The sequence below is a fragment of the Aythya fuligula genome, chromosome 16 (assembly GCF_009819795.1).
Source record: "Aythya fuligula isolate bAytFul2 chromosome 16, bAytFul2.pri, whole genome shotgun sequence".
NCBI lineage: Eukaryota > Metazoa > Chordata > Aves > Anseriformes > Anatidae > Aythya > Aythya fuligula.
The window spans coordinates 3,400,941-3,428,835 of record NC_045574.1 but is presented as its reverse complement, the minus strand read 5'-3'; the positions used below and the strand labels follow the sequence as shown (position 1 = coordinate 3,428,835).

The following is a 27,895-nucleotide window of genomic DNA, read 5'->3' as shown; positions in this document are numbered from 1 at the left end:
CGGGTCTTTGCAGAGGCTTTGTGCAGAGCACCCGGGCTCCAGCAGGTCTGCAGAGCTGCAATAGCTCTTAGCTGGGCTTATCAAGAAAAGGGGTGCTGCTGCTGATCTCTGGTCAAGCCCTAAATGCGAATGATTTTGATACCAGGGCGATGCAGGCTCACATAGCTGGGACTTGTAGTGCGAGACTGATAGCAGCAGCAGGAGAAGTGTTCGGTGATTGTGTTGTTATTAAGGTTATTATTAGCTAGTATTGTTGTCGCTGTCTTCTCTCACTCTCTAAAATTAAAAGGACTCTTGGTGACTGTTCCTCTGGGTTAGCAGCCCAGCGGTGGATGCCTTCTCTGTGCACTGACTTCTTGCCCCTTCCCTCTTCTCAGCATTCAGGTGTTGTTCACTCTTCCTTCGCTGTCGGCAAGTCCTCCTCCAACCAGGCAAGATGTCTATGCTGGACATGAGCGAGTTTGGGGAGGCTGCTGAATACCTCCGGAAAAGCTACACAGAGCAGCTGAAGCTTCAGACAATCCCATTTGATGGTAAGCCCCAAGGCACAGCCCCAAGGAACCCATGGCCGTGGCTCTCCTTGGAGATTGTCCCCATCCCTTCCCCAGGGCTGTTTCTCAGGGTGTTGCAGGTGCTGCAGAATTGCCCCCAGCACCCTGGAGGATCTCAGAAGGTTTCTGACTGTCCCCTTCTCTTCTGAGTAGCGGGAGGAGTTGGCCCATCATTTCCCCTGGCCCTGAAGGGCAGAAGGGCTGGGGAAGATGGGCTGAGGGACTGGAAGTGGCAAAGCCTTCTCCAGCTCCATTTCATTTTGGAGGTGTGCAGGGCTTGCTCTGAGGCAACCCGCTCTATCCCACACTTCTGGGCACTACAAACCAGGAGAGGGTGTTTTTGTTTTTGTTTTTGTTTTTGCTTCCTCTCACCTTTCTTTTTTATTAGAGTTTGACTGCAAGCACATGGGAAGCAGCAGACTTCTGTCACACCAAAAGTTGATCCAGGCAAATTAAACAGCTGCCAAACATGGAAAAGGCAAATAAATCCCCACTCCTATGACCAAGGGCGTAGGAAGGAATAATCACTGTCCTGCCATGTTATCAGACTGCATTGATGCAGCTTTCAGTTGACACTTTCAATATTTTTCCTTTCCTTTCCTTTCCTTTCCTTTCCTTTCCTTTCCTTTCCTTTCCTTTCCTTTCCTTTCCTTTCCTTTCCTTTCCTTTCCTTTCCTTTCCTTTCCTTTCCTTTCCTTTCCTTTCCTTTCCTTTCCTTTCCTTTCCTTTCCTTTCCTTTCCTTTCCTTTCCTTTCCTTTCCTTTCCTTTCCTTTCCTTTCCTTTCCTTTCCTTTCCTTTCCTTTCCTTTCCTTTCCTTCTTCCCCCCCTCTAGGAAAGAAGCGTGCTTGGATCCCAGATGAGAAAGAAGCTTACGTTGAAGTGGAAATCAAAGAAAGCTCCGGTGGCAAAGTCACTGTGGAAACCAAAGATAAGCAAGTAAGCAAAATACCTTTCCTTTTCCGAGAGCCAGCAAGTGTGTGCAGAGGGGGGATACGCGTGACAAGATCACGTCTGGACCTAGCCAGGCTCTCCCTGAGAGCCCATCCATGCTCAGCAGTCAGTTGTCCCCTGAGGGCTGGCCGTGCTGTTTGTCACACCGCCGTGTGTCGGCACACACAGGACAACAACTTTCTGAGCATGCCAACCGTTCGGCATCCCCCCGCCGAGGGGCTGCTTTCAAACCCGATTTACCGGGTGAGATGGGTGGACGGGACAGCGGGCCGACTCCAGCACAGCCCCTTGTGCTGCTGAACTGTTGCTTTGCCAACCTTGAAGGTTGAAACCAGAGGTAAGGAGCCAAGTCCTGCTTGTTTTAGCCTGAATTTGCAGCAGAGACAGCGGTGTTGGGGGAACAAGCAAAGAACAACTGTACGGGGGCCATCACTGTGCCACTCGCTGCATGAACATGACTGAAGATTTGTTCTTTGCCAAATGCTAGGGTGGTGTTGGGCACTGAGGGGCTGATTCTGAGCCCTGTGCTCCCTCCCGCAGCCCAGTGGCTGCTCCCACCGCTGCCCTGGGGAGCAGGGCTGAGGCCGGCAGGCTGGGGTGGTGCAGCTCCAGCTCCCCAGCAGTGGGGGGAAGGCGAAGCAGGCAGCCGTCAGCTGGTATTTCTCCAGATAACATCCATTATGAATAGCCACAAATGGGCTTAATTAATGTTCCCTTCTCGGCTGTGGGAGCTGCATGCCCATGCAGCGCTGCTGCTGTGCAGAGACTTGCACTGGTGTAAAATGGGGAAAAGAACAAGGTGCTGGCCTGGCAGTAAATGATAGACGTCGATGTTTTTATTTCTTGTCTAGTCTTAATGACACTGAGAAGTGCTCATGCCTGCCCAATTGAAGTGTATGCAATTGCCTATGAAAAGTGTAAAGGTTTTAAAAAGATTTTTGTCTGAAATTGGGGAAATTTTTCTTCCTCCATGAAATTTTCCCTCCATGAAAGATAATTTACAGTGAAGGAGGGCGTCAGTTTGAAAGGTTTATTTTCCTGTTTAAAATGCTCTGGTTCGAGATCTTCAGATTATGCAAACAAAAAAGTTTCCAAACCCTTTTTGCCGTTCCCTCTTGAAACTATTTTTTAAATTTGTCATGGATTTGCAAAATCTCAAGCTATACAAGCTATACCTGCTGCCACTGGAGCTAGGGTTCCAACAGAAACAGTTTCAAGAGAGAAACTCCACCCTCGTTCTTCTATTCACTTTCTGGCTTTTAACATCTAACACCTTTTAACGTCACATGCTCAATACCTGAAAAAAAAAAAAGAATCTCTTTGAAAGATATTGTTTCACATGCACTAACAGGCCCATTTGCTAAATCCAGCGCCTTCCATCCAGATATGTAAGGCGATAGTTCCCCAGGGCTTGGATTTACGGGATTAAATAGATGCAGCTAGAAGTGGTGGGGTCTCGTTTCAGCTGTTTGCCCAAATAACCAGAGACCCCTCTGGTGGGCTGAGGGGTGCTGAGCACCTTGCGGGGCCAGTGCAGTGCCATTTCCCCTGTCCCGTGTGTGGCCATCCCGGTGGCACCTCTGGGAGGGCAGAAGGAGGTGGCACCTGCAGGGCAATGTTTCCATGGGGGTTGGAGGTTGGGGGGTGGCATCTTGGTGCCCCCAGGCTGGGAGCCCTCCTCAGCTGTGTCCCTGGGGAGGGACAGGTTTGGGGCTGCTCCTCCCAGCCTGGGGTGCTACCACCCTGCCACCCCAAAACGGAGGGCAGCCCATTGGACTGGGGGAGAGGGTGCCCTGGAGCCAGCCCCAACGCCCCCATCCTTGCTGTGGCAGACACGGGTGGTGAAGGAGGACGAGGTGCAGCCCATGAACCCCCCCAAGTTTGACATGATTGAGGACATGGCCATGCTGACGCACCTCAACGAGGCCTCCGTGCTCTACAATCTCAAGCGCCGCTACTCCCACTGGATGATCTACGTAAGCCGCCGCCGCCCGGGGGGACCCCGCCACCCTCACCCCACCATGAGGGAAAGGGGTGCCGGGGCTCCCCTGCGCCTCAGCCGCCCCCTTCCTGCCCACAGACCTACTCGGGGCTCTTCTGTGTCACCATCAACCCCTACAAGTGGCTGCCCGTCTACACCGCGCCCGTGGTGGCGGCCTACAAGGGGAAGCGGCGCTCTGAGGCCCCCCCTCACATCTACTCCATCGCCGACAACGCCTACAACGACATGCTGCGCAGTAAGGGGCCCGCCGGGCACCATGGTGGCCATGGGGATGGGGGGAGGCTGAGGGATGAGGTGGGGGGCACTGTCACCAGCCCTGAGGGGGTGAAAATGGTGGAGTGGGCAAAACCTTCAGGCATCCCCACTGACTGCCTGCTCCTTCCCTTGCAGACCGAGAGAACCAGTCCATGCTCATCACGTAAGTCTCTCCCTGCGCCTCCCGCCCCCCATCTCACCCCCAGCCGCCATCCGGCTGCCCTCACCAGCAGCACCCCCTGCCTCAGCAGGGCCCCCAGCACCTCACACCCCCACCCCGGCAGCTGTCAGCCCGTCCCACGCCAGGTGACAGTGCCAGGCTGCCCCGCACCCCGACAGCTGCCACCGGGCTCCCCGGCCGCCCACCGGCACCCATCCCATGGCGGGCAGAGATGGAGGCTGAGGCCAGGGGGGAGATGGCGGCATCGGCAGGCGGAGGGGTGGCGGGCGATGTGGGAGGATGCAGGCCAGGTTAATTTCAAGTGACATATAGATAAGGGCTATATAAAGGACTCTAAAGGACCCCCGGCCGCTGCCAGGAGCCACGGACATTTTTAGCCTCGGCCATAGCCTAATTAGGTAACGCAGGGGCTGAGGAGAGATGCTTGGCTCTGGTCCTGCGGCGCTGCGCTCCCCAGCTCCCCCCGCTCTTTGTCATCTGGGATTACAATAGGGGAGCGGCTATCTATAGGGATGAGCTCAGCGGGCCTGTGCAGCCGGCCAGCCAGCCAGGCCCTACGCTCATCAGCCCCTGTGTGGGCACCGCCTGGGCAAGATCGGCCCCGCCACAGCACCCTGGCCGTCTCCAAGCTCCCCCAGCAAAGCGGGGCGTGCTGAAACCAGCCAGCACACGGCCCCGCGCTGATCCGGGACAGCTGAAGCCCCGGGGCGAGGGCTTCGTGCCCGCCAGACAAAGCTCGGCACCGCCTCGGTGTCTGCTGGCACCCCCTGACAGCCGGCTGCGTGCGGCCCCGCAGCAGAGGCAGGCAAAGCCCAGGTTGGCGGTGGGTTTGCTCCGGAGGATGCGGAGCAGGGTTTTGCTTGCCTCTGCGGGGGCCCAAAGGACACCACGTTCGCCCTCGCCTCGAAAACTGCTGCCCAGGATGGCAAGTTGGTAGCCCCGTCTCTCCCTGGTGCTCCTCTTCTCCTACCTAGCATGATGCGTGGGGTGGCTGGGCAGCCCCGGCAGGTTGGCAGGGTCTCTGTTTGAAGTTTTTTTTTTGCCTGTTCTTTGCCTCATGTCCTTGATCTGTGTATTTCTGTTACTCTAAGCGGAGAATCTGGTGCTGGTAAGACTGTAAACACCAAGCGGGTCATTCAGTACTTTGCCATTGTCGCAGCCTTGGGCGACACACCGGGCAAGAAATTAGTAAGACCCTCTTTTGAAAGAAATTCTTGCTGTTTTATTCCTTCCTTTTTTTTTTTTTTTTTTTTTTTTTTTCCTTTCTTTTTCCTTTTTTTCCCCTTCCCTCTTTCTTCTTTTTACTTTTTTTTTTTTTTTTCTTCCCCCAACTTTTTGCATTTGGAAGCGTGTTTTGGTCTGACCCACCCAGGGCTTGGCTTTTCCCTGACTTTTGAACAAGCAAGGCTTGAAACAATCTTGCTCAAGGGGGAATGGATGTTTTTTTAAGTGGCTGCTCAGACTGAGCAGCCTGGAAGAGGTGCGTTAGATGCCCTCTTCATCTTCTCTTCCTTCTTCCACACGCCACAGATCTTCTTAAGGACCATTAAAGAAATGGAGTAAAGCTGCCATTACCCACCTTGTCTCTTTTAAGCCTTGCTTTTCGTCCTTTTCTCCTTTTTATTTTTCTCTTTTGTTCATCTTGACCCTTTTCTACCTTGTGCTTTTCTTGCTTTTGTTTTGATTCTTGCATTTCTTTGGTGCTGGTTATTTTTGAGCTGCTCTTGCAATTGCTTATTTCTTCTTGACATGTTGAGGCTCCAGCCTGCTTTCCCCTTACAGAAGCAAACTGGCTGCTTTAGGTATCAGATAAGCCATACTTCAGCATTATTTTCTTTACTCTTCTTTGGGTTTGGATTTAACTCTTCTTGCTTTTTGATGCATTTCCTCATTTTCTTGAGCTAATCTATTTAACAAGTTTTTGGCATATCTTAAAAAATTTAATCCTCCCATTTTTTCTTGGACCGTTTTTGACACTAAGTGGCCGTGTCCTGCTTTTCTGACCATGCTTCTTGTGGCTCTTGCTTGGCTTTTCCAGATTCTAAAGACAATTTTCTTTCTTTTCTCTAGGCAACTCTTGCCACTAAAACTGGGGTAAGTGTTATGGACTCTTAATCTTTAACGCTGAGGGCAGAGTTCAGCTGCACCAGAGCTCCAGCAGGACAGCGGGGAGTGCCAATGCGGGGCAGCAGTCCTGGCTCAGCCATTTCAGCAGCTCAGTTCAGAGCCCTTGGCCCCCAGACTCTCCGTCCAGCACTGAGGGGTGGCTTTAGCTGATGCACATGGCTAGCTGCCCTCATGCCCTGTTGGGTGGGAGATGCTTGTCAATACTTGAGGCTCAGGAAAAGCATTACTAAGAGCCAGCTAGTTGGAGGACTGAGCCTGTGGTTCTGGGGCAGCCCATGGGGCAGCCCCCCTGGCATCTCGCAGGCAATTTTTGATGAGGTTAGATTTAAATAGATCAAAGGATATCCAAGAGACAAGATAGAGTCTGCTAGTAAAGCCGTGATTCACAACAGCTCCCTGTCTCTTTTGCCCTTTAAATGCCTGGAGCTGCAGAGGTGGGGACCAGTCATGGCCCCAGCCTTGGAAGCCCAGAACTGGTGTTTCGCCTCCAGCAGGAAGGTGCTGTGAGCTGTCATGGTGTCAGGGAGCAGGCACAGAAAGGCTCTCTCCTGACAAATCCTGCAAGTGCCAGTGCTACCAAACTCTGCTGCTGTTGTCAGACCCCAATGTCCTTCATGTGGCTTGGCAGGAGTCTCTCTCTCTCTTCTAATTCTTCTCCTGCTTTGTCTGTGTTAGGTGGTGACTGTCTCTGTCTCTTTGAACTATGTGTATGAAACATGAATAGAAAAACAAGGTTATGGGGAGATAAATCTTGGGGTTTTCTCCAAAGAGCTCCAGAGAGTTCAGAAGATGACACCAGCTGGGACCTGCAATGTGTCCCCATCACGCTGTGGCCCTGCTGTGCATTTTGTTAGCACAGGGAGTCAAGCTTCTTTTCTGCATCTGTTTACTTGCAATTTGCTGTGACTGGAACTCTCCAAGACTTTGGTTTGGTGGAAGGGGAAATGCCTGACAAAGAGCCTGAAATGCTTCAGACTGTTGTGGTGGCAATGTGTGCTTGCTCTTGGTTTGCACATTGCAGCAGCCCAGGAAAGGGGCTAAGGACCTTGTGCAGAGAGGCGAGTTTAGGCAAGGAGAATCTCAGAGACAACTTCACTGCAAAATCCAGCTCTTCTGCCCCTAAATCCAGCTGCATCCCCTCATGAGAAAAGGAGAGGCCTCAGAAGCAGCAGGCTCTAAAGACAATTAATGAGCATAGCATGCAGACGCGACAAGGAGCCTCATGCTCCCTTTCCCTGCAACATTGGTGACAGATCCCCTCCAGCTGGGCAGGAGCTGACACAACCTTTGGTTTTGTTTTCCAGGGAACCCTCGAAGATCAAATCATTGAGGCTAACCCAGCTATGGAAGCTTTTGGCAATGCCAAAACCATAAGAAATGACAACTCCTCACGTTTTGTAAGTGTCGGAGGAAGATGGGGTGCTGATGTGCAGCTTTTATGTAACTGAATGTATCATCTGTAGTATTCGTGCTTTTGTTCAGTGGAGTATCTAGCTGCAGAGCAGACACCTAGCTCTTCCTCTAGTGGGGTTGGTCTGCTAGGGCCAGGCTTCTGCTGGCTAAATCAGCGCAGTGGGTGGCGTGGTCAGTGTGAATTGCCTGCATCACAGCCTGGGGCTGCAGTCAAGTCCCTTACAAGTCCAAAGCTGAGGGGCCAGAAAGCACATCTTGGAGTGCTGCAGTTGAGGCAGACAGGCATGCCACTTCCAAGCAGTATCAGCCCTTTTGCTAAGCCCAGCCTGGGTCTGCACTGGGATGTGGAGCTCATTGACCACAGGTGGCTTTGATGGCTGTTTGTGTGCCTTGAGAGGAAAGGAGGGGCTCAGGGGCTGAGGTTGCCCAGCACACGATGAACAGGAGGCTGTGGACAGGCTCAGTGTCATACTGCCCTGCGGGAGGAACAGCCCTGAGGACAGGGATTTATCTGCTGTGAGTGGAATTTCTGCCTACCCAGTGTTTAAAGACCTAGGCAATACTGACTGACCCTCAGCACGTTACAAACAAGAGAACTTCACCAACCTATCCCTCACTGAGCACAGTTATTTGCCTGGCATCAGCAGAAACCTAAGAAGTGGGGAATTACCAGTGTCCTGTAGCTATCTGAGGTTTCTAGGAGCTGCCTGGAATCGTGCCTGTGTAGCCAAGCCCAGTGCTTACCTCCTTGTAAACGTTTTTCAGGGCAAGTTCATCCGCATCCATTTTGGCCCCTCAGGGAAGCTGGCCTCTGCAGACATCGACATCTGTGAGTAACACGTGCCAGCTGCAGCGGGGAGGGATTTCTTTCTCACTATTTCTGCTGATGCTTGGTCAGCTCCAGGGAAAAGCAAGCCCTCCTTTAACCCCTCTGCCCTATTTGCTTCTAGATCTTCTGGAAAAATCAAGAGTGATTTTCCAGCAACCCAAAGAGCGAAGCTACCACATCTACTACCAGATCCTCTCTGGGAAGAAACCAGAGCTGCAAGGTAAGGCAGCAAAAGTTGCAGCATAGCCTTTACAGTGTGGCAGCTTGAAAACAGCCAGAAAGAACTATGTTGTCAGGGTCCTGCTCTCCACAGAGCTGAGCAAACCCAGCTCACCATGCAGGTATGGCCCTCAAATGCTTCGATGGCTGTGCAGGACTGTAGGGTTGTTGGATAATTCATGGTAGAAGGGATTTAAAGATGTTGTCTACTCTGGCCTCCTTTATCTTCACAGACTGAGAAACCAGTCACTTCAGTCTGAAAATTAAAGCCCTTTCTGCAACTGTCTGGGAACAGGGCAGACATATCCTAAATGTGTTCCCCAGGACAGTCTCAGCTGACCCTGAATTTGCCATGGGGCCACTCTTGTGCTCTGGGCAGCCCTGCCCTCCAGGTGCCAGGTTGCACAGAGTGCACAGGAAACCTTTGTCCACTGCAGAAGGATGGCTGGCACGACGCCCTGGGGTGGTCAGCCTTTTGGCTGCAGGCTCTTGAGCCCGCTGCTGGCTCCACTACGATACCTTATTAGGTAGTTTTGGAGAGCTGTGCTGAGCAGTAATCTTATCTGGTGGTCACAAGGGCATGGATGGCCACTTCTAAATCAGTCTACCGCCAAGCCATCTCCCAAGATAGCAACCAGGAGGAACATCACAGAAGGGATTGACCCATATGAGGGCCTGCCTGGGCGTGCAGAGATTGTCCCACTGGTTGGTGCCATCTAGTTGAGGCCACTGTGGCCTCACCTCTTCATCTACATCCAGAGTTACCCCTCTTTTACCCAGCTTCATCTCAGTCTGGCCTCACCCCCTGCATGTCTCCTCCCCTACAGATATGCTGCTGCTCTCCCTCAACCCCTACGACTACCACTTCTGCTCCCAGGGCGTAACAACCGTGGACAACCTGGATGATGGCGAGGAACTCATGGCAACAGATGTACGTGCGCTTCCTTCATGCCACAGAACCAGAAGTGGGGGCTTTAGGGAGGGCACGGCCTCACAACCACACTCATAAGGACATGTCCTGGCTTTTCTCTGTCCTTCTCTAAATTAGCTGTGGGCTCCTTCTGGTTCATTGGCAGTTGCTCTGCATGTGCTGTGAGCCTACAAGAAATGGCAGGGTGACTGATCCCCCGTGAACAGCCTCTTCCAGGCACAGAAGGGACAGGAGGTCTCTGCAGTAAGAAGCGCCTGTAGTGCAGAAGCACTTCACAGAGCTCCCATGAGAAAATGAGAAATACGGTCCCTAGACCTCAACTCAGAAAACCTAGCTGTGGATGCTAGGCTGGTCTTTTTGCTTTCAGATGGATCTTGGGAAAGTTGAACTCACATTTGAAATCCTGTGGAGCAGGATTACTCAGCTAGGTGCCCACCAACTAGAGCATCCTGCCCTACTCAGCCAGTAGAGCCTCAGGAGAGGGAGAGCACCTTAGGAGGCAGTAGGAGCACCAAACCTCATCTCAGATCCATGACTTTGTCCTGTTTATGCTGCTTTGTCTCTCCTCAGCATGCCATGGATATCTTGGGCTTCAGCAATGATGAGAAGTACGGCTCCTATAAAATAGTGGGCGCCATCATGCACTTTGGCAACATGAAGTTCAAGCAAAAGCAGCGGGAGGAGCAGGCAGAGGCTGACGGCACTGAAAGTAGGTTTTTTTTTTGTTGTTGTTGTTTGTTTGTTTGTTTGTTTGTTTTTTTCTTCTCCATGATACCTGACACCCAGTGTGGCCTTTACATGCAAAACTCTCTGAGAGCAGACTGTGATAACGCCCCTGGCCTGGTCTGTGAAGGTCCATGATCACAATCCCTAGCAGTCAGATCCCTAGCAGTAGGTCTTAGGACTTACTTTGGGTACACAGAGGGGCTTGTCTATAAGCAGGCATTTTTGGGGACAGACTCTTGCAAGAAGTAGATGTTCTCATTTGCATCAGACCTGTCTCAGCCACAGCCCATCACAGAGTTGTGACAGACGTCAAGAAACCTGCCAGTACTTCACCTTGTTCAGTGTTCTCATGCCCTTGCTCACCAGAAATGTGAACACAGGATTCTGCTGCTACCTGGTAATTAAAGAAGATTGTGATCTAGTAGAAATTATTTCCCTACAGAGCTGTTTTTCTTGCTACAATCTACTATAAAGAGTCTATGAAAGATAAGCAAGAAAATCCCTTTTCATCTGATCAGTTGAAATTTTCCACATGGGAATCCAAGCTCCTACAGGAAAATGCGTAGAGATTCACAGATCAAGAAGACTGGAAACCATACTGGGGGCAGCAGATCTATTAAGGCTATCTCCAACAAACTGACTTCTCAGGCAGGAGGTCCAGACTTTAAAAGTAAAATATGATACCCAAAGCAGGAAATCACAATACAGAGACTGGAGCAGACTATGCAGCAAGTGGATAAAATGATATAGTTAGTGCTGATCAGCAGAAGAGCTGGTAATATATATATTTTTCGTGGCTTACTTGCTGGCTTCCTCATGCCTTCCAATTGGTTTTCAGGTGCTGACAAAGCTGCCTACCTCATGGGAATCAGCTCAGCTGACCTCATCAAGGGGTTGCTCCATCCTCGTGTGAAAGTGGGCAATGAATACGTGACCAAAGGTCAGAATGTGGAACAGGTGGGTGTGCCAGGACACAGGCTCCCTGCTCATACTGGTATGTGTCTCCTCTGTGGTCAGGTTTGTTGTGTAATGTTTTCTGTACAGGGTGCATCGTGCTTCAGTTCACTCTCTTGGGCTTGGGAAGAGACTCCAGAGCACCATAACAAAATGTGTCTACAGTTACTGGCTTTTAGTAGCTAGAAAATTTGGTGGCAGGGCTGGCAGAAAATTTTGGGTGTTAACCAGGGCTGGAGTTTCAGTTCAGTGTCTTTGCAATGTGGGCTGGATCACAGCCAGAAGAAATCCAAATTCTATGGGTCTTCTTCAATCCCAATCCCATGAAGAGTTCAGCTCTGACAGAAATCTCATCTAAATCACTGATCTTGTGGGAAACTTAAATGCAGCAGAAATGCATCCTGTCGGCCACATCAGAGTTAGGAATCTAGACCTGGCACGGATGGAGCTCTCTTCTGCAGCCTACTCCCTACAAAATCAGGGAGAAGTATGAGTGCTCATGACCTCATCTCTGTTTGCCTCGGCAGGTTGTCTATGCTGTGGGAGCCCTGGCTAAAGCCACCTACGATCGTATGTTCAAGTGGTTGGTGACTCGGATCAACAAGACCCTAGACACCAAGCTGGCCAGACAGTTCTTCATCGGAGTACTGGACATTGCAGGCTTCGAGATCTTTGATGTGAGTTCTGCAGGCCCTCTGCAATCAGGGGAATGTGGTAATGACACAGCTAGGTCCCCTAGTGTCCGACAGCTTTCCTCCAGGAAACTGTTGGCCTTGATAACAAAAAGAGCTCTTGCATGAATTCATTTGTCTAGAATAAACAAGTAGCTCACTACTACTGTCCTAACATTGCTGTGGGCCCATCTCCAGTGAGCTCCTGGCTACTTGTTCATGTAGCAATCCAGCTACATGAACAGCTGATGAACAGCTACAATCCAGCTACATGATCATAGCACAGATTGCTCTTCACACCCAGACAAAGCAGAACAATGACTCCATTCACCTCTGGAGCTCCTCCTGCTGAAGCAGGATGGTTTTGTTCTTGCAGTTCAACAGCTTCGAGCAGCTGTGCATCAACTTCACCAACGAGAAGTTGCAGCAATTCTTCAACCACCACATGTTTGTTCTGGAGCAAGAAGAATACAAGAAGGAAGGCATTGAATGGGTCTTCATTGACTTTGGCCTGGACCTGCAGGCTTGCATCGACCTGATCGAGAAGGTAAAGCATGAGCCAGGCCACAAAATTGGTATTTCTGGTAGGCAGCTTGTTTGCAAAGGCTGAAACAGTGAGAGGTGCTCTGCTACCAAAAATGAAGCAAGTCCCTCTCCCAGTCAGTAGCAAGTGCACAACTTTGTTTTGCCTGCATTTATAATCGAACCTGCAGCTCATTAGGCCCTTTTTGAGACGAATTTTGGTGTTGTAAAACCATGGCAATTCCGTTCCTACTCACTGGTGAGCCTGGTGGGGCCTTTTCCTCCAGAGAACAGTGATCTCTGCCCCCTTTTCCCCACCCTCATTGCTTCTTATTGGGGTGTTTACTGATTCAGAGAAGCTTGTATTAAATTTTGGAAACCTTTTATGGAGGAAACCCACCTTTTTTTGGAAAGGGGCACACCTGCCAGGATACAGGAGAGGGCCTCCCCTGCAATAGACCCTTCATGGGTCTGGGCAAGACCCATGTCTTGCAGGCCTGGCCAGTCCCACTTTGGCTGGCAAACGGCAGCAGACCATGCAGCCTGAGGTACACCAGAGGAGCAGTGAGAGCTTGCCCCATGGTAGATGTCCTGCACTATTTGTCTGAATGAGGACAGGACCTCCTGGGTCAGACCTTGCCTCGCCTTGCCCAGGAGCACAGAGAATCCCCTGTACTGGGATGGCACCTGGCAACACTGAACTCAGACCTCTTTATACCACCTTTTCCCTGCAGCCACTGGGAATCCTGTCCATCCTCGAAGAGGAGTGCATGTTCCCAAAAGCCTCTGACATGTCGTTCAAAGCTAAGCTCTACGACAACCACATTGGGAAATCACCCAACTTCCAGAAGCCCCGTCCGGATAAGAAGCGGAAATACGAGGCCCACTTTGAGCTGGTGCACTATGCTGGTGTGGTACGTCCCTTGTCAGCTCTTCTGCAGCAATCGCACTCCTCCTGCACAGCTGTGCTTACCTGTGCCTCTCTCGTTTTCTGACAGGTGCCCTACAACATCATTGGGTGGCTGGACAAAAACAAGGACCCCCTGAATGAGACAGTGGTGTCTGTCTTTCAAAAATCCCAAAACAAGCTCCTGGCCTCCCTTTACGAGAACTATGTGGGCTCCACTTCAGGTGAGGAACAACTTCATCTTCCTTCTAGCTGATCCTCCCTCCCTCCTTTTACAGCAAAGCCCTATCATGCACACCCCCAGCTGTGGGTGCAGCATTCCTGCACCTAGCAGGCTGGGCAAAGGCAAGACCCACATCAGCTCTGGAGAAGCAGAGCCGGCCTAGGGGCTTTAGGTGGGTGGGCAAGACCAGGCTGAGCCTGTGCAGTGCTGTCCTGGTGGCCCTGCCAGAGGTAACGTGGGTTGTGTGAAGGGCAGCCCTGTTACCCAGAGCTGGGTGCTGTGGGAGGAACTTTTGGCAGTCCAAGGCTTTGCTCTGCAGTGTGGTGCTACCATCTCCACTTTACAGAGAGCAGGGGTGGTGGTCATTTCACTGACATTTTCATTGCAGGTTTGCTTGGAGGTGCTCCTGAGTCCTCCAAAGCAAGCTGACATGTCATTATTTGTCATTAATTTCATGTTTAGTCAGGTAATTAATCAATATCTCAACCCTACAGAGGAACCTCACAAACCGGGGACCAAGGAGAAACGTAAGAAGGCAGCTTCCTTCCAAACAGTGTCCCAGCTACACAAGGTAAGAGCCCGGCCCTCATCCAAACCCACGAGGGAAGCGTGTTCAGAGCATCCCAGTATCAATCCCACTTCCCTTCCAAGACTCCAGGGTATCTTACACACCAACTCCTGGGCCTTGAAGAACCCCAAGGCCTCCAGAGAGTTGTCTTGGCTAGGCAAAAGCTCCTGAATATCTTCTTGCCCCTGGCAAAGGTTGGCTCTGGTCCTGGCAGAGGCCCTGTCCCCGTGCTGCTAGGGAAGGACACGAGGCTGGGGCTGGTGCTGCTGCTGCCCGCGTGATGCCTGTGCTGCCCGGCAGCTCCTTCGCCTTTGAGAGAGCGGCAGTTAAGACTTGTAGTGATGTTTAGATAATGTATTACATGAACATCACTTTAAGTCTGTGCTACTTCTCTCCTCATTCTTGTCGGCGGGAAGGCCAGCCTTTGGGCAGAAGAAAATGGAGGAGCATCTTACGGGTCTCTGAGCAGGCGGCTCTCTGTTCTGCTGTTCAGGGGGAGCTATGTGACAGCTCAGGATAGCTCACACCCCTGACCCCATGCTCAGAACAGGAGTTATTTGTCCACCCCAGAGCTTAAGCAACTGAAAAACAGCTCAGGGGTATCTGTGAGCCCAAAGCTGAGTCCTGCTGCGACAACTTTATGGTTCAAAGAGGGCAGCATTTCTGATAGGTCCACTGACAGCTCTGGTAGCCAAGGAGTTTCCTGAGGGCAAGGTCCCTGACCCAGCCCTGTCCAGGGAAACGTGATTTTCTTTGTTCTGGACAAGTCACAGACCTTGGGGAAGGTGTCTGTGGTGAGAAGTTGCCCCACACTGAGGCTTTCCAGAGCTGGTCCTGGACAGGCTGAGCCTCTGAGGAGGGAAAGGCAGCCTGGAAAGACCAGAGATGCAGATGTCTTTTCTGCAAGAAAACGTAAAGCCAGGAGTCATCCCAGGATTCAGGGCCTATGACGGTGTTCTACAGGGCTCTAATCCCAGAGACCCAATCCCACAGTCCAGGCAGGGCACACAGGCCTTGAAGCAGACGTTCACAGAGCAACCCCCATGAGCCAGACCTGGGACAAAGCTGGCTGGCAGGATGCAGAAGGCCCAGGCTGGCTTGGCAGGGCCCTGTCACAGCCAAAGGGCATGGGCAGCACTGTGGGGTACAGGGAAAACACAATGAGATGGGGGCTGCAGGCAGTGTGGATGCCAGCACTGGGCTTGCAGGGTGCTGAAGGGAGGGCTGGTGGACACTAGCAGAGGCGTATGCCAGAACTGGTCTCAGTCCTGTGTTCCTGGCTCTTCCCTGTAGCCAAATTTTACTTACAAATACTGGTGAAGCATCTGGCTCCTCTCTGGCAGAGCAAAACCAGCAGGTGCCTATCGGCACGGCTGCCAGCCCAGTCCTCTCTGCTGCTGCACCAGCCTGGCAGAAGTGGTGCTGCTGTGGGGCGGGGGATGTCCGGGTAGCAGAGCAGCACTGAGAGCAGCGAAGCAGGAGGAAATCCCTCCTCTCCCGTGAGCGGTGGTAGGGGGCTCACAGGGTCTGCTCTCTCCTGCCCGTGGGGGGAATGTGCTGGAGAGAAGTGTTGTAGGGGCAGAGGCATCACCTCATGCCTCATCCCCCATGTCTGCCCTACAGGAGAATCTTAACAAGCTGATGACCAACCTGCGCTCCACTCAGCCCCATTTTGTCCGCTGCATCATCCCCAATGAGACAAAGACCCCAGGTAGGCACGGCACAGGAGAGCGGCCTGGCAGCTCCCTCAGGTGACAGCCCTGCACAGCAGCTGGCAGGGTGTCCTGCCCAGCTCCTGCACCCACCAGCTCCCCAAACCTTTCCTCGCAGCAGTTCTGCTGCTGCTGAGCCCTGGCCCCAAGTCTGTGTGGAAACCACCGTGCCCCTTCCCAGTCTCTTTTACTGGGGAACAAGACTTTTGCCAGGCTCCCAGCTGGGCTCTGCGCTGGCAGTTGGGCTGCCTTGTGCCTGTCTGGCACCAGGCATAGATGAATCTTTCAGACCAAATTCCATCTTTTGGGGCCTGGGCTGCAGCACCAGTGCTCATCATAGACAGGTTAACACCCCTGCTCAAAACCAGAGGCTGTTTGCAGAGCTCCGGCCCGTGCTGCAGCTGCACTTCCCCATCTGCTTGGGCTGAGCCCCTGCTCCATCCCTGCTCTCCCCCCTAGGTGCCATGGATGCCTTCCTGGTGCTGCACCAGCTGCGCTGTAACGGTGTCCTGGAAGGTATCCGCATCTGCCGCAAGGGATTCCCCAACAGGATCCTCTACGCAGACTTCAAGCAGCGGTAATTGCCTCCTCTCCCCTCGCCAGCTGCCAGCACGTGTTCTGGGGGGAAGCAGGCTGCCGTGGCTCTGATTTGCCCCTCAGCTCGTGCCCGGCTGCTGTGAGCCACCAGCACAGGGTGTGCGCAGCTCAGGACAGCTCTGCTGGTGGCTCTGGGGAGCCAGTCAGGGGTAGATTGATGCCTGGCCTGATGAGACAGCAGGGTTGCTGAGTTTTAAGATGCTGCATGCAGGACTGATGCAGGTGGATGGTGGCCAGGCTCAGGACCTCTGATCCTGGTTCTGATTTCCCTTTGCACTTGGGATCCTTGTCATTGCCCAGCCCGACTCCATCCACCCTGCTTGGGCTGGGTCTGGCCCAGGCCAGGTGAGGCCAGCGACCTCCTCCTGCAGAGCCCCCCTTGGGTACAGGGACTCAGTTCTGGCTGGGATCCCTGGGCTCTGCTCTGCAGTAAAGCCCGTGCTTCAGCTGGAGCCCCAGCACATGCTGCAGTGACAGCTCCCAGGGGAACTGGCATGGCCTGGGTACAGGGACAGTGACAGAGCCATCAGCTCTGTGCTGGGGTTCTCTTGCATGCCGTCCCTCTGCTCTGTGCCTGCAGCTACCGTATCCTGAACCCAGCAGCCATTCCCGATGACAAGTTCGTGGACAGCAGGAAGGCCACAGAGAAACTGCTGAGCTCCCTGGAGCTGGATCACTCCCAGTACAAGTTTGGTCACACCAAGGTGAGGTCGGGCAACTGCTGGTCCTCGAGAGGGAGACCTTGTGGCTCCTGCCTCTCTGCAACCCCAGCTCGCTGTCACTGCCCAGCCTGCTCTCTGCCTGACCACAGCTCTGCTGAAGCTCTGGATGCTTTGTGGGCTGAGTGTGGCCCCTGAAGGGACTGAGGAGGGCAGGGGGAGAAGCAGGCTGGGCAGAAACAGGTCTGAGCAGAAGGTCACTGCTGCCTGAGCTTGTATCATCCAACACAGTGGTCAGTCCCTGCTGGGCGACGTGAGGGGAAGGGCACGGGGCCAGGAGATCTGGTGCCTGGCTGTTTCTGTGTCCTGTGTGGGTGAATCTTCAACCAGTACTGAGCGTGGGTGCCTGCCCATGCAGGGCATGTTCCTTCTGCTCCGTGTATCCCTGCTTCGGGCCATGTTTTGTAGCCCTGTCTGACAGGTCACGTCACCCCTGAGCTCTGTCCTCTGTGCCATTGACTCTGTTCTCATGCCCTTGCCTGCAGGTGTTTTTCAAGGCTGGTTTGCTGGGCTTGCTGGAAGAGATGCGAGATGAGCGTCTGGCCAAGATCCTGACCATGCTGCAGGCCAGGATCCGCGGGCACCTCATGCGCATTGAGTATCAGAAGATCATCAGCAGGAGGTAGAGTTTTGGGAGGAGGCAGAGCTTTGTGAGCACCTCTTCTTGTTCCCTCTGTGTTTCAGTGGGTTTGGTTTGTGGGTCTTGCCTGTGGGTGGGAATGGAAGGGATGGAGGTGGACCTGCAGGGTCCAGCACAGGCCCGACAGGGACAGTCACCAGTCGCTGTATCTGGGCTGGGGAAATTTGTTTTTCACTGGAAGGATTCAGTGAGATGCAGATGGAGGAGAAGTGGCAGCCAGGCCACACCACTCATCCCACCGAGGCCACTACAGTGTGCTGACAGCGTGCTATTTATGCAGCTCTCTGCCACTTGGTGGGGAACAAAACCATCTCCAAAATCCTGCCAAAGCTGGGGGTCTGCTGCAGTGAGGATGGGAATCTACACGATGACGATGCTGTGCTTGTATCCCTGCAGAGAAGCCCTCTACACTATCCAGTGGAACATCCGGGCCTTCAATGCTGTTAAGAACTGGTCCTGGATGAAGCTGTTTTTCAAGATCAAGCCTTTACTCAAGTCTGCCCAGACTGAGAAGGAAATGTCCAACCTCAAGGAGGAGTTCCAGAAGCTGAAGGAGGCTCTGGAGAAGTCAGAGGCTAAGAGGAAGGAGCTGGAAGAGAAGCAGGTCTCCATGATCCAGGAGAAGAATGACCTGGCTCTGCAGCTGCAAGCAGTGAGTGCCTCACCACGTGCCTGGCAGCACACAGAATGTGCAGGGTCCTTGGGTGGGCAAAGGAGCAGAGAGCACCAGATCCCTCCTTCAGCCTCTTGCAGTTCTGAGGCCCAATCGTTGCCACAATCTGTTTGAAGTGCAGCATTGGTCTCAGTGGAAACCTGAAGCTACATCAAGACTTGCTGTCTTATGGGAATTCGTGGTCCCCTGGCTTTGGAAAGGGTGATGTTGTCATGTGGAGGTGGGAGGGATGGGAATGTTTGCTCTCTCAGTTGTGGCTAATTGGTAGCATTCCTGTGTCACAAAGTGTCAGGCTAGTGTCTTCTGCTTCTGGAAAGATTTGGTTGCCATTAGCTCTTCACCCCAGTCAGTGTTAGTTGTTGTCCCACGGTCCTGCATGGATCTCCTGATACGCCTGAGCACCTCGAGTTTGCTCTGTCCCTTCCACAAGGAGAGCTTGACCCATAGCCAGGGCGGTGTGGCTGATCCTGCCGGTGTGCTCCTGGGGCAGTGGGTGAGCACCTGCTCTCCTTTGCCTGTCTTAGGAGCAAGACAACCTGGCGGATGCGGAGGAGCGCTGTGACCTGCTGATCAAGTCCAAGATCCAGCTGGAGGCCAAGGTGAAGGAGCTTACGGAGCGTCTGGAGGACGAGGAGGAGATGAACTCAGACCTCACTGCCAAGAAGCGCAAGCTGGAGGACGAGTGTGCAGAGCTCAAGAAAGACATCGATGACCTGGAGATCACACTGGCCAAGGTGGAGAAGGAGAAGCATGCCACGGAGAACAAGGTCAGTAGCCCTTTCTGCAGAGAACAGCCTCGTTGCCAAGGGGCCTCAGTGCTTGTGGGGGCACAAAAAAGAATCCCTGGGGATGAGGCTGGTGGTGTGAGGGAGGTGAGGCTGGGTAGAGGGCAAAAATATGTGGGAGAGGGCGAAACCCTCCAGTGTCCTGCCTTATTGCACGGGAGCAAATGAGCAAACGGTTCTGTGCATTGGCAAATGACTTGGGGTTTGGGCAGAAGCCTGGCCAAGTGGAGAGGAGCTGACTGCTGCTGAGGTGCCGAGCTGCTGCTGAACGTGAACTCCTGCCCTCCATGGGCCAGGCTGCTGGACTGGCTTTGCATCGCTTGTCTCAGAGAAGATGCACTCAGTTTGTGACTTCATTGATCTAGGTTAAAAACCTGATTGAAGAGATGGCTGCCCTGGATGAGATCATTGCCAAGCTGACGAAAGAGAAGAAAGCGCTGCAGGAGGCCCACCAGCAGGCCCTGGATGACCTGCAGGCTGAGGAAGACAAGGTCAACACGCTGACCAAAGCCAAAGTCAAACTGGAACAGCAAGTGGATGATGTGAGTCATGGGCCAGTGACAGTGAAGTGGGAAAGGTTTGAGTCACACATCTCCAGGAGAGCACAGAGGCTGCCTCTGAGTGGGATCTGGAATGTGTGATCATTATCAGATCCCTGTTGAATATGGCCAGGTGATAAATAACCCCATTGCCAAACTTCCCCTGAACCACGAGGTGGTCCAGAGGACCCCATGTAGTCCATGGGTCCTGGGCTGAGGGCATGGAACTGGAGTCTAACTGGGAAACAGCTGTGAGTGACCCTCAGGGCTGGGTGAAGTTCCCACAGCAATGGACAAGGGGAAGGTCAGTGGCTTCCAGGGGTCCTTTCCCTCCCTAGCCTGTCTCCCTTCGTTCTCCAGCTGGAAAGCTCTCTCGAACAAGAAAAGAAAATCCGCATGGACCTGGAAAGAGCTAAGAGGAAGCTTGAAGGAGACCTGAAGTTGACACAGGAGTCCATAATGGATCTGGAGAATGACAAACAGCAACTGGAGGAGAAACTCAAAAAGTGAGTGAGTGACAAGTACTGGGGCTGTGTTCTTACCCTGCCAGGCCAGTGCCCGCTGCTAAACCCAGCGGACACGTGCTCTCTGCCGGGCGTGCTGGGATGTGGCTTGGAGCAGTCCAAGCAAATGGGCTTAGTTTTCCTGGCACTAAGCAGAGTTGACATGGGAGTTGCTCTCCTGAGGAACTCAGCTGCACAGATGAACAGATCATGGTGCTATAGCTCGTCCTCTGTACAAACTTGTCTGGCAGGATCCTAATGCAGAGCTGGGACCTCATGGCCAGTTCTAGCTGGGGATCTGTAGAAGAGTACCAAGGGGGATCCCAGGGAAAACCTCAGAGCCAGGCTGTCTGCCAGCACGGCCGTTCCAAGCCTCCTTCAGAGCAGTCCATGCGCTGCTCTTCACCCCAGCAGGCACTTTCCTGTGTGGGTTTGTTTGTTTTGACTCTGGATCTGGGTGTCTCAGTGCAAGGAACAATCTTCCTCTGGCTTCAGGACCTGGAGGGTCTTGGCGGGACAGTGCTTGTCTGACCAGAGGCTCTGCCTTCTCTCCCTACAGGAAAGACTTTGAAATGAGTCAGCTGAATTCGAGGATTGAAGATCAGCAAGTGATTGAGGCCCAGCTGCAGAAGAAGATCAAGGAGCTCCAGGTATGGTGGGAAGTGTTCTCACAGCCCAGGAGTCCTGAATTCTCATCAGACAGAATGCGTGGGGGGAATCTGCATGGGCTGGTTCCTCTCTGAGCATGGGGACATCTCTTCAGCAGTGGGACTATGAAAAAAGCTGGCAATATTAGTTGAAGGAAAGCCCTCACTCTAAATGTGGTGGAAAGAAAGATTAAAGAATGAACTCATGAGGTGAGCACCAGAATGAGGAACAGCTTCTGGGGTGTAGCTCTTTATCCAGGCTAAGATCATAAACACAGTCCCCAAGCTCTCCAGACCAAATCCAGTATGTTGGGCTTCTTTCTAGCAGAGACAGATGCTCAGATTCAGGCTTCTCAGTGATGGGAAGCTTACATCAGCCTGGATGCTGATGGCAGGGTACAGAGGAGAGCAGCAGCTCAGTGAAGTAGGCTACCAGGGGGCACTGGGCATACCGGCCTCCGAGAATCCCAAAGCAGCCCAAGAATTTGCTCTGGGCCAGTGCCTTGCTGCTCCCCAGCATCAGAGGAGATGCCTTGCTCCGTTGTGGGGAGCAAAGATGCTGGAACTTCAGCTGGTGCTCGGAGCATCTGCCTCATCTGCCTCAACTTGTCCTGTCTCTGCCAGGCCCGCATTGAGGAGCTGGAGGAGGAGCTGGAGGCTGAGCGTGCTGCTAGAGCCAAGGTGGAGAAGCAGCGGGCAGAAGTGTCCCGGGAGCTGGAGGAGCTGAGCGAGCGCCTGGAGGAGGCCGGCGGAGCAACGGCTGCACAGCTGGAGATGAACAAGAAGCGGGAAGCAGAATTCCTGAAGCTGCGCAGGGACCTGGAGGAGGCGACGCTGCAGCACGAGTCCACGGCGGCCGCCCTGCGGAAGAAGCACGCAGACAGCGTGGCGGAGCTGAGCGAGCAGATCGACAACCTGCAGCGCGTCAAGCAGAAGCTGGAGAAGGAGAAGAGCGAGATGAAGATGGAGGTGGACGACCTGTCGTCCAACATCGAATACCTCACCAAGAACAAGGTGGGTTCCAGCTCTGCGAAGGGCAGCTTCATCTCCCTTGTGAACAGGTAGCTGTGACTCCGGCATCAGTGCAGCTTGCTGCAGTGTGTTCTGCATGGCCATGCCCTTGGGCTGTTGTCCTTTTTGTCATGGCCACGGCCCTCTTGTCCTCATCAGGACAAGTATAGCTTGTCCTGATGCCACTGTGGCAGTGCTTGCAGGATGCTTTGCTTGTCCTCCTTAAGTCTGGAGGATATGGGAAAGGCTCTGCTTGTGAGAGTGACTGCAGAGACATGAGAGCTCTGCCAGGCTCCACTGCTGAGCAGGGCAGCGAGGTCCGAGGGGGATGCAGTCACTGAGCCCCTCAGGGCAGAGCTGGGTCTCACGTGGGCCTTGCTCGGTGCACGCAGGCCAACGCCGAGAAGCTGTGCCGCACCTACGAGGACCAGCTGAGCGAAGCCAAGTCCAAAGTGGACGAGCTGCAGCGACAGCTGACCGATGTGAGCACGCAGCGTGGCAGGCTGCAGACAGAGAACGGTAGGTGGGGGCCGTGTGGCTGCTCCTGCGCTGGGGCATCCGAGTCAGGAAACTGCAGATATCAGGGGGAGCTCCGTCTGGCGGGGAGGGGGTGGGGTGTGCATGCGTCCATGCTGTGCCTCTGGCCAGGCCTTGCAGGTGCCGTGTGGCTTGGCAAGGGAGGGGATTTCTGCAGTGATGCTGATCAGCTGGTGCTGGGAGGGACATTCTGTGATGTCCGGCATCGGAAGGAAGGGTTCCTGGCTGTCTTGCTTCATCTTTAGCTGCTGAGGGACGCCTCTGCCCGTGGGCCCCAGCTTGCCTGACTGGGGATACAGCGGGGGGCTGGAGGTCTCCACACAGCTGAAGGCCACAGGCTGTGCGCAGGCTCGTGCCTGGGTGCTCGGCCCCAACGTGGCTGTTTGGCTCTGTCTGAACCCAGGGGAGCTGAGTCGGCTGCTGGAGGAGAAGGAGTCGTTCATCAACCAGCTGAGCCGCGGCAAGACCTCGTTCACACAGAACATCGAGGAGCTCAAGAGGCAGCTAGAGGAGGAGACCAAGGTGAGGCTGCTGGGGCACGGCTGATCTGAGTGGCTCCAAGTGACACAGATGTCAGGGGATGGGACACGTGTGACAGTAGGCCAGCTTCTGGTGCTGACGAGGTGGGACACTCAGTACACGCACAAGCCCCTAACCTTGGGAAAACAACATCCTCCCCGGCTGCCCCAGCCCACCCCTGCACCCCAGCACGTCCAGGAGCTGCTCCACTCATGAGCTGTCCCTTCCTCAGAGCAAGAACGCCCTGGCCCATGCCCTGCAAGCCTCCCGCCACGACTGCGACCTGCTGCGGGAGCAGTATGAGGAGGAGGTGGAGGCCAAGAGCGAGCTCCAGAGGAACTTGTCCAAGGCCAATGCAGAGGTGGCTCAGTGGAGAACCAAGTACGAGACAGATGCCATCCAGAGGACGGAGGAGCTGGAGGAAGCCAAGTAAGTCTCACGCCAGGAGTAGGTTCCTTACAGGTGACAGGTTTCCATTCAGGGATGGATCTTTCCCAGATCCGGGGCTGTTTGGGCAGGCCGTGGCCTTCCCTGCTCAGAGCAGCAGGGTGGGCTGGCGTTTGGGCTGGGGGCGCTCACCCCTTGCTGCTGGCTGCAGGAAGAAGCTGGCCATCCGGCTGCAGGAAGCAGAGGAGGCGGTGGAGGCTGCCCACGCCAAGTGCTCCTCGCTGGAGAAGACCAAGCACAGGCTGCAGACAGAGATTGAGGACCTCTCTGTGGACCTGGAGCGAGCCAACTCTGCCTGCGCTGCCCTGGACAAGAAGCAGCGCAACTTTGACAGGATCCTGGCTGAGTGGAAGCAGAAGTACGAGGAGACCCAGGCAGAGCTGGAGGCGTCACAGAAGGAATCGCGCAGCCTGAGCACGGAGCTCTTCAAGCTCAAGAATGCCTACGAGGAGTCTCTGGACAACCTGGAGACCCTCAAGAGGGAGAACAAGAACCTGCAGGGTAGGGCTGGGCTAAGGCTCTCCCCTCAGGCTCCCTGGGGCCCTGCTGGCAGGGGCAGCCTGTGGCTCCCATGTCCTCAGCCCAGAGACAGACGTGTGGTGGGATGGGCGTCCTTCTGGGCAGGGAACAGCCCTTGGTGCTAAGCCTCAAGTGGCCCATTTCCTTCAGGCTGGGCTGTGAGGCACTGCATCCCTCTGGGAAACCGGCACAGGGCCTGTCCTCTTCATGGGGGCACTGGGCAGATGGACAGTGACATCTGACTGTTGTTTCCACATAGTGTATATTTTGCTTAGAGGAGGGCCATGGCGTGTCACTGCTCTTTGACAAGTGGGTGTCCCTGGCTCCTCACACTTCTCCTGTGCCCTTTCTCTTCCTCTCCTTCACCCTGGCTGCAGGGGAGTGCAGGAGAGCCCAGCAAAGGGGCTGATGCCCATTCCCCAGGCACAACCTCAGCACCCAGACTGATGCTCCCAGAGGGGCTGGGGGGACGTAGGCCCAGCCTGGGTTTGGGGATAGGAAAATCCTGCATGGGGCTGGCCCTGCAGACTTGCTCCTGACCAAACCCCTTCTGCTCCTGCCAGAGGAAATCGCTGATCTGACCGACCAGATCAGTATGAGTGGCAAAACCATCCACGAGCTGGAGAAGCTGAAGAAAGCCCTGGAGAACGAGAAGAGCGATATCCAGGCAGCGCTGGAGGAGGCCGAGGTGGGTCTGTGCTTCCCACTGATGCTCACAGGTGCCTGCTGCTCCTGAGAGCCCCTGACCCACCCTGCAGTGCCAGTGGGGTGGTGCTGGAGCAGCAACTCGCAGCTCTCTGATGCTGTGACAGTCCTGAGAGCCAGGGTGCACCCCGGGTCCTGCTCATGGGGGCTGTGCAACCTCAGCAAGGCACTGGGGTGGCTCCCCACAGCTCTGGGCTGGGGTGGCCGGAGAGTTTCCCCAAGGGCCCCCTCCCCCAGCTGCTGCTGTCTGCAGGGAGCCCTGGAGCACGAGGAGAGCAAGACGCTGCGCATCCAGCTGGAGCTGAACCAGATCAAGGCTGACGTGGACAGGAAGCTGGCAGAGAAGGACGAGGAGTTCGAGAACCTGAGGTGTGTGCGGAGAGGGGACAGGCTGGGCCATCGCTGCGGGGCAGAGCTGGCACCATGGCCACGATGGGATGAGCACCTCTGGCCGCGGCTGCCCCAGGCCAGGTGTCCCCATGCAGAGGGGGCTGATGCTTTGTCCCTCCTGCAGGCGCAACCACCAGCGGGCCATGGACTCCATGCAGGCCACGCTGGATGCTGAGGCCCGGGCCAAGAACGAGGCTGTCCGGCTGAGGAAGAAGATGGAGGGAGACCTGAACGAGATGGAGATCCAGCTGAGCCACGCCAACCGCCAGGCCGCCGAGTTCCAGAAACTGGGCCGCCAGCTGCAGGCCCAGATCAAGGTTGGGCGGAGGGGCTGCTGCTGGCCTTGGGGCCACCCCTGTCACCCCCTCCCTGCGTCCCCACTGACCCCACGCTGCCCCGCAGGACCTGCAAATCGAGCTGGATGACACCCAGCGCCAAAACGACGACCTGAAGGAGCAGGCGGCCGCCCTGGAGCGCCGCAACAACCTGCTGCTGGCGGAGGTGGAGGAGCTGCGGGCGGCGCTGGAGCAGGCCGAGAGGAGCAGGAAGCTGGCGGAGCAGGAGCTGCTGGAGGCCACCGAGAGGGTCAACCTGCTGCACTCACAGGTGAGGGGCTGCCCACCGCCCCCCGAGAGCCAGGAGCCCGTCCGGCACGGCCGGTCCTCATGGCACTGCCCATCTCTGCCCGCAGAACACGGGGCTGATCAACCAAAAGAAGAAGCTGGAGACCGACATCTCCCAGCTGAGCAGCGAGGTGGAGGACGCCGTGCAGGAGTGCCGCAACGCCGAGGAGAAGGCGAAGAAGGCCATCACGGATGTGAGAGCGGGGTGGGGATGGTGGCGCAAGGGTGCCCAGCACCTTCATAGGGCTGGGGGGGTGGGAGGAGAGGGGAGGGTCTCGGAGCTCCTCCATGGAGTCCCTGTGTCTGGCAGGGCTGCCCGGCCTGAGGGTGATGTCTGTGCACTGGCCTTGCAGGCTGCCATGATGGCAGAGGAGCTGAAGAAGGAGCAGGACACAAGTGCACACCTGGAGCGGATGAAGAAGAACATGGAGCAGACCATCAAGGACCTGCAGATGCGCCTGGACGAGGCGGAGCAGATTGCTCTCAAGGGGGGCAAGAAGCAGATCCAGAAGCTGGAGGCCAGGGTAAGGAGGCAGGGGGCAGCCCCCAGGTGACAGTGGGCGTTGCAGGGCCCCAGAACTGCCCCGTCCCTCCTGCTGTGCCGTGAGGGGCAGGCCCCAGGGACTGGTAAGCCTGGGATGGCTCAGCCTCAGCTGCAGCTGGGAACGCAGTGTGGCCTTGGCTGGGGCTGGCACTGGGTGCTCCTGCCTGGGGAGCAGCTCGTGAGCTGGCCTCTGCCTCCCGCAGGTGCGTGAGCTGGAGGGAGAGCTGGACATGGAGCAGAAGAAGATGGCTGAAGCCCAGAAGGGCATTCGCAAGTACGAGCGGCGGATCAAGGAGCTGACCTACCAGGTACAGCAGCAGCGGGTACAGCTCGGGCCCTGCCAGCCTCTGGGCCCAGCTCCCCCCTTTCTCAGCCCCTGACGTTAGCCAAAACCCCCAGCCCAGCACCTGGGCTCGGTGCTGGGGCCTGCAGGGCAAGGGGCCAGGCTTCGTCCAGCATCCCCCCAGTTCTGTGTCCCTCCCCTTTGGTGGTGCCTCCTTGGCTGAGGGTGGGACACAAGGGGGGGGGGGGGGTCAACCCACGTGGCACAGGGTTGGTGGCTGTAAAGGGCCCCGGAACCTCTGGGACTGCTGGCAGTGGGGCAGCTGCAGCCCGAGCAGGGCTGAGGGGTCTCGCACCACCACCGGGGTCCTGCTGACTGGGTCGGGGGCACTTGCAGACCGAAGAAGACCGGAAGAACCTGACACGGATGCAGGACCTGATTGACAAGCTGCAGAGCAAGGTCAAGAGCTACAAGCGCCAGTTCGAGGAGGCGGTAAGTGCTCGTCCCTGCTCGGCTCTCCTCGGGCAGTGCCAGTCTTCCCGGGGGCTGCCTGGGAGGCCTGGCACTGGGGGTGGTGTGGGGAGCGCACCCTACACCCCCCTCACCCCATCCGCGGCCCCCAGGAGCAGCAAGCCAACTCCAACCTGGTGAAGTACCGCAAGGTGCAGCACGAGCTGGATGATGCCGAGGAGCGCGCCGACATCGCCGAGACGCAGGTCAACAAGCTGCGCGCCCGCACCAGGGAGGCGATCACGCTCACCTCCAAGGTAAGGCTCGGCCCTGCAGCCCCCCAGGGCAGCCAGGGGAGCTGCACAGCCCTGCCAACGCCCTCCTGTTTGGGAGGGGGCTGCACAGCGCTGCCAACACGCTCCTGTTTTCCACCAGCACGAGTAGCAGGAGCCGGGCTGCCTGCCCTGCCTGTCCCCAGCCACCCGCAGCACCTCGGAGGCCAATGGCTGCAACAGCCACCGCCAGCTTTGCTCTGCGTGAATAAACGTAGCTCTGCCAGGAGCGGCTCCTTTGTGTCTGTGATGGGTACTGGGGCTGCTGCAGCGAGCGGTGAGCTGGGGTTTTTGGGGAACGCGCTTCACAGCCAGGCAGGGGCAGAAGGGACACAGGCCTCCCTGGGCCCCGCTCTACTGTGCTGGTTTGCTCTGGGCTTCAGGGAAAGTAGGAAGAGCCCCCCCACATTGCTCACATCAAAACTTTCCAGCCCACTCTCAGCTAGGAAGGGCCAGAGCCAAGAGACAAAGCAAGGTAGGGGCATGGGGGCAGAAGGCAAAACAGACCTTATTAAACCCATTACTCCCAGGCAAAATGTAAAACACAATCCCGCAGGGCAGAGACAGGTCAATGATGGCTTAGGCAAAGAGATTACAAAGAAAGACAGCTCCACTTGTTTCTTTAAAATAAATTTCTTTAATAAGTTTCCATTTAATATGTTTATTTGCAGTTAGTAAATTGGCATTAA

General features: G+C 55.1%; 1 protein-coding gene across 1 annotated transcript; it reads left to right on the top strand.

The window, feature by feature from the left end:
• Window positions 1–436: 436 nt before the first annotated feature.
• Window positions 437–27,895, top strand: MYH7B (myosin heavy chain 7B). Its single transcript, XM_032198506.1, has 42 exons — window positions 437–533; window positions 1,385–1,488; window positions 3,336–3,479; window positions 3,584–3,740; window positions 3,896–3,923; window positions 5,033–5,129; window positions 6,012–6,035; window positions 7,373–7,465; window positions 8,247–8,310; window positions 8,432–8,530; window positions 9,357–9,460; window positions 10,031–10,169; window positions 11,025–11,143; window positions 11,668–11,817; window positions 12,188–12,358; window positions 13,068–13,247; window positions 13,332–13,464; window positions 13,958–14,034; window positions 15,655–15,742; window positions 16,203–16,320; window positions 16,921–17,044; window positions 17,545–17,681; window positions 18,096–18,351; window positions 18,897–19,139; window positions 19,523–19,699; window positions 20,057–20,202; window positions 20,759–20,849; window positions 21,471–21,860; window positions 22,250–22,376; window positions 22,798–22,916; window positions 23,146–23,342; window positions 23,512–23,861; window positions 24,443–24,567; window positions 24,838–24,953; window positions 25,099–25,291; window positions 25,377–25,580; window positions 25,666–25,791; window positions 25,951–26,121; window positions 26,345–26,449; window positions 26,821–26,916; window positions 27,048–27,191; window positions 27,878–27,895. Exons 1-42 carry the CDS (start codon window positions 437–439, stop codon window positions 27,893–27,895), a joined length of 5,841 nt encoding a protein of 1,946 aa, XP_032054397.1.

What these genes read in the sequence shown, in the direction of transcription:
- MYH7B (XM_032198506.1), top strand. Translation starts at nt 437, where the DNA reads ATGTCTATGCTGGACATGAGCGAGTTTGGGGAGGCTGCTGAATACCTC. An exon ending in ACACACCGGGCAAGAAATTA is followed by an intron (nt 5,130 to 6,011) that starts GTAAGACCCTCT and finishes TCTTTTCTCTAG; the next exon opens with GCAACTCTTGCCACTAAAAC. An exon ending in TCAACCTGCTGCACTCACAG is followed by an intron (nt 25,581 to 25,665) that starts GTGAGGGGCTGC and finishes CTCTGCCCGCAG; the next exon opens with AACACGGGGCTGATCAACCA.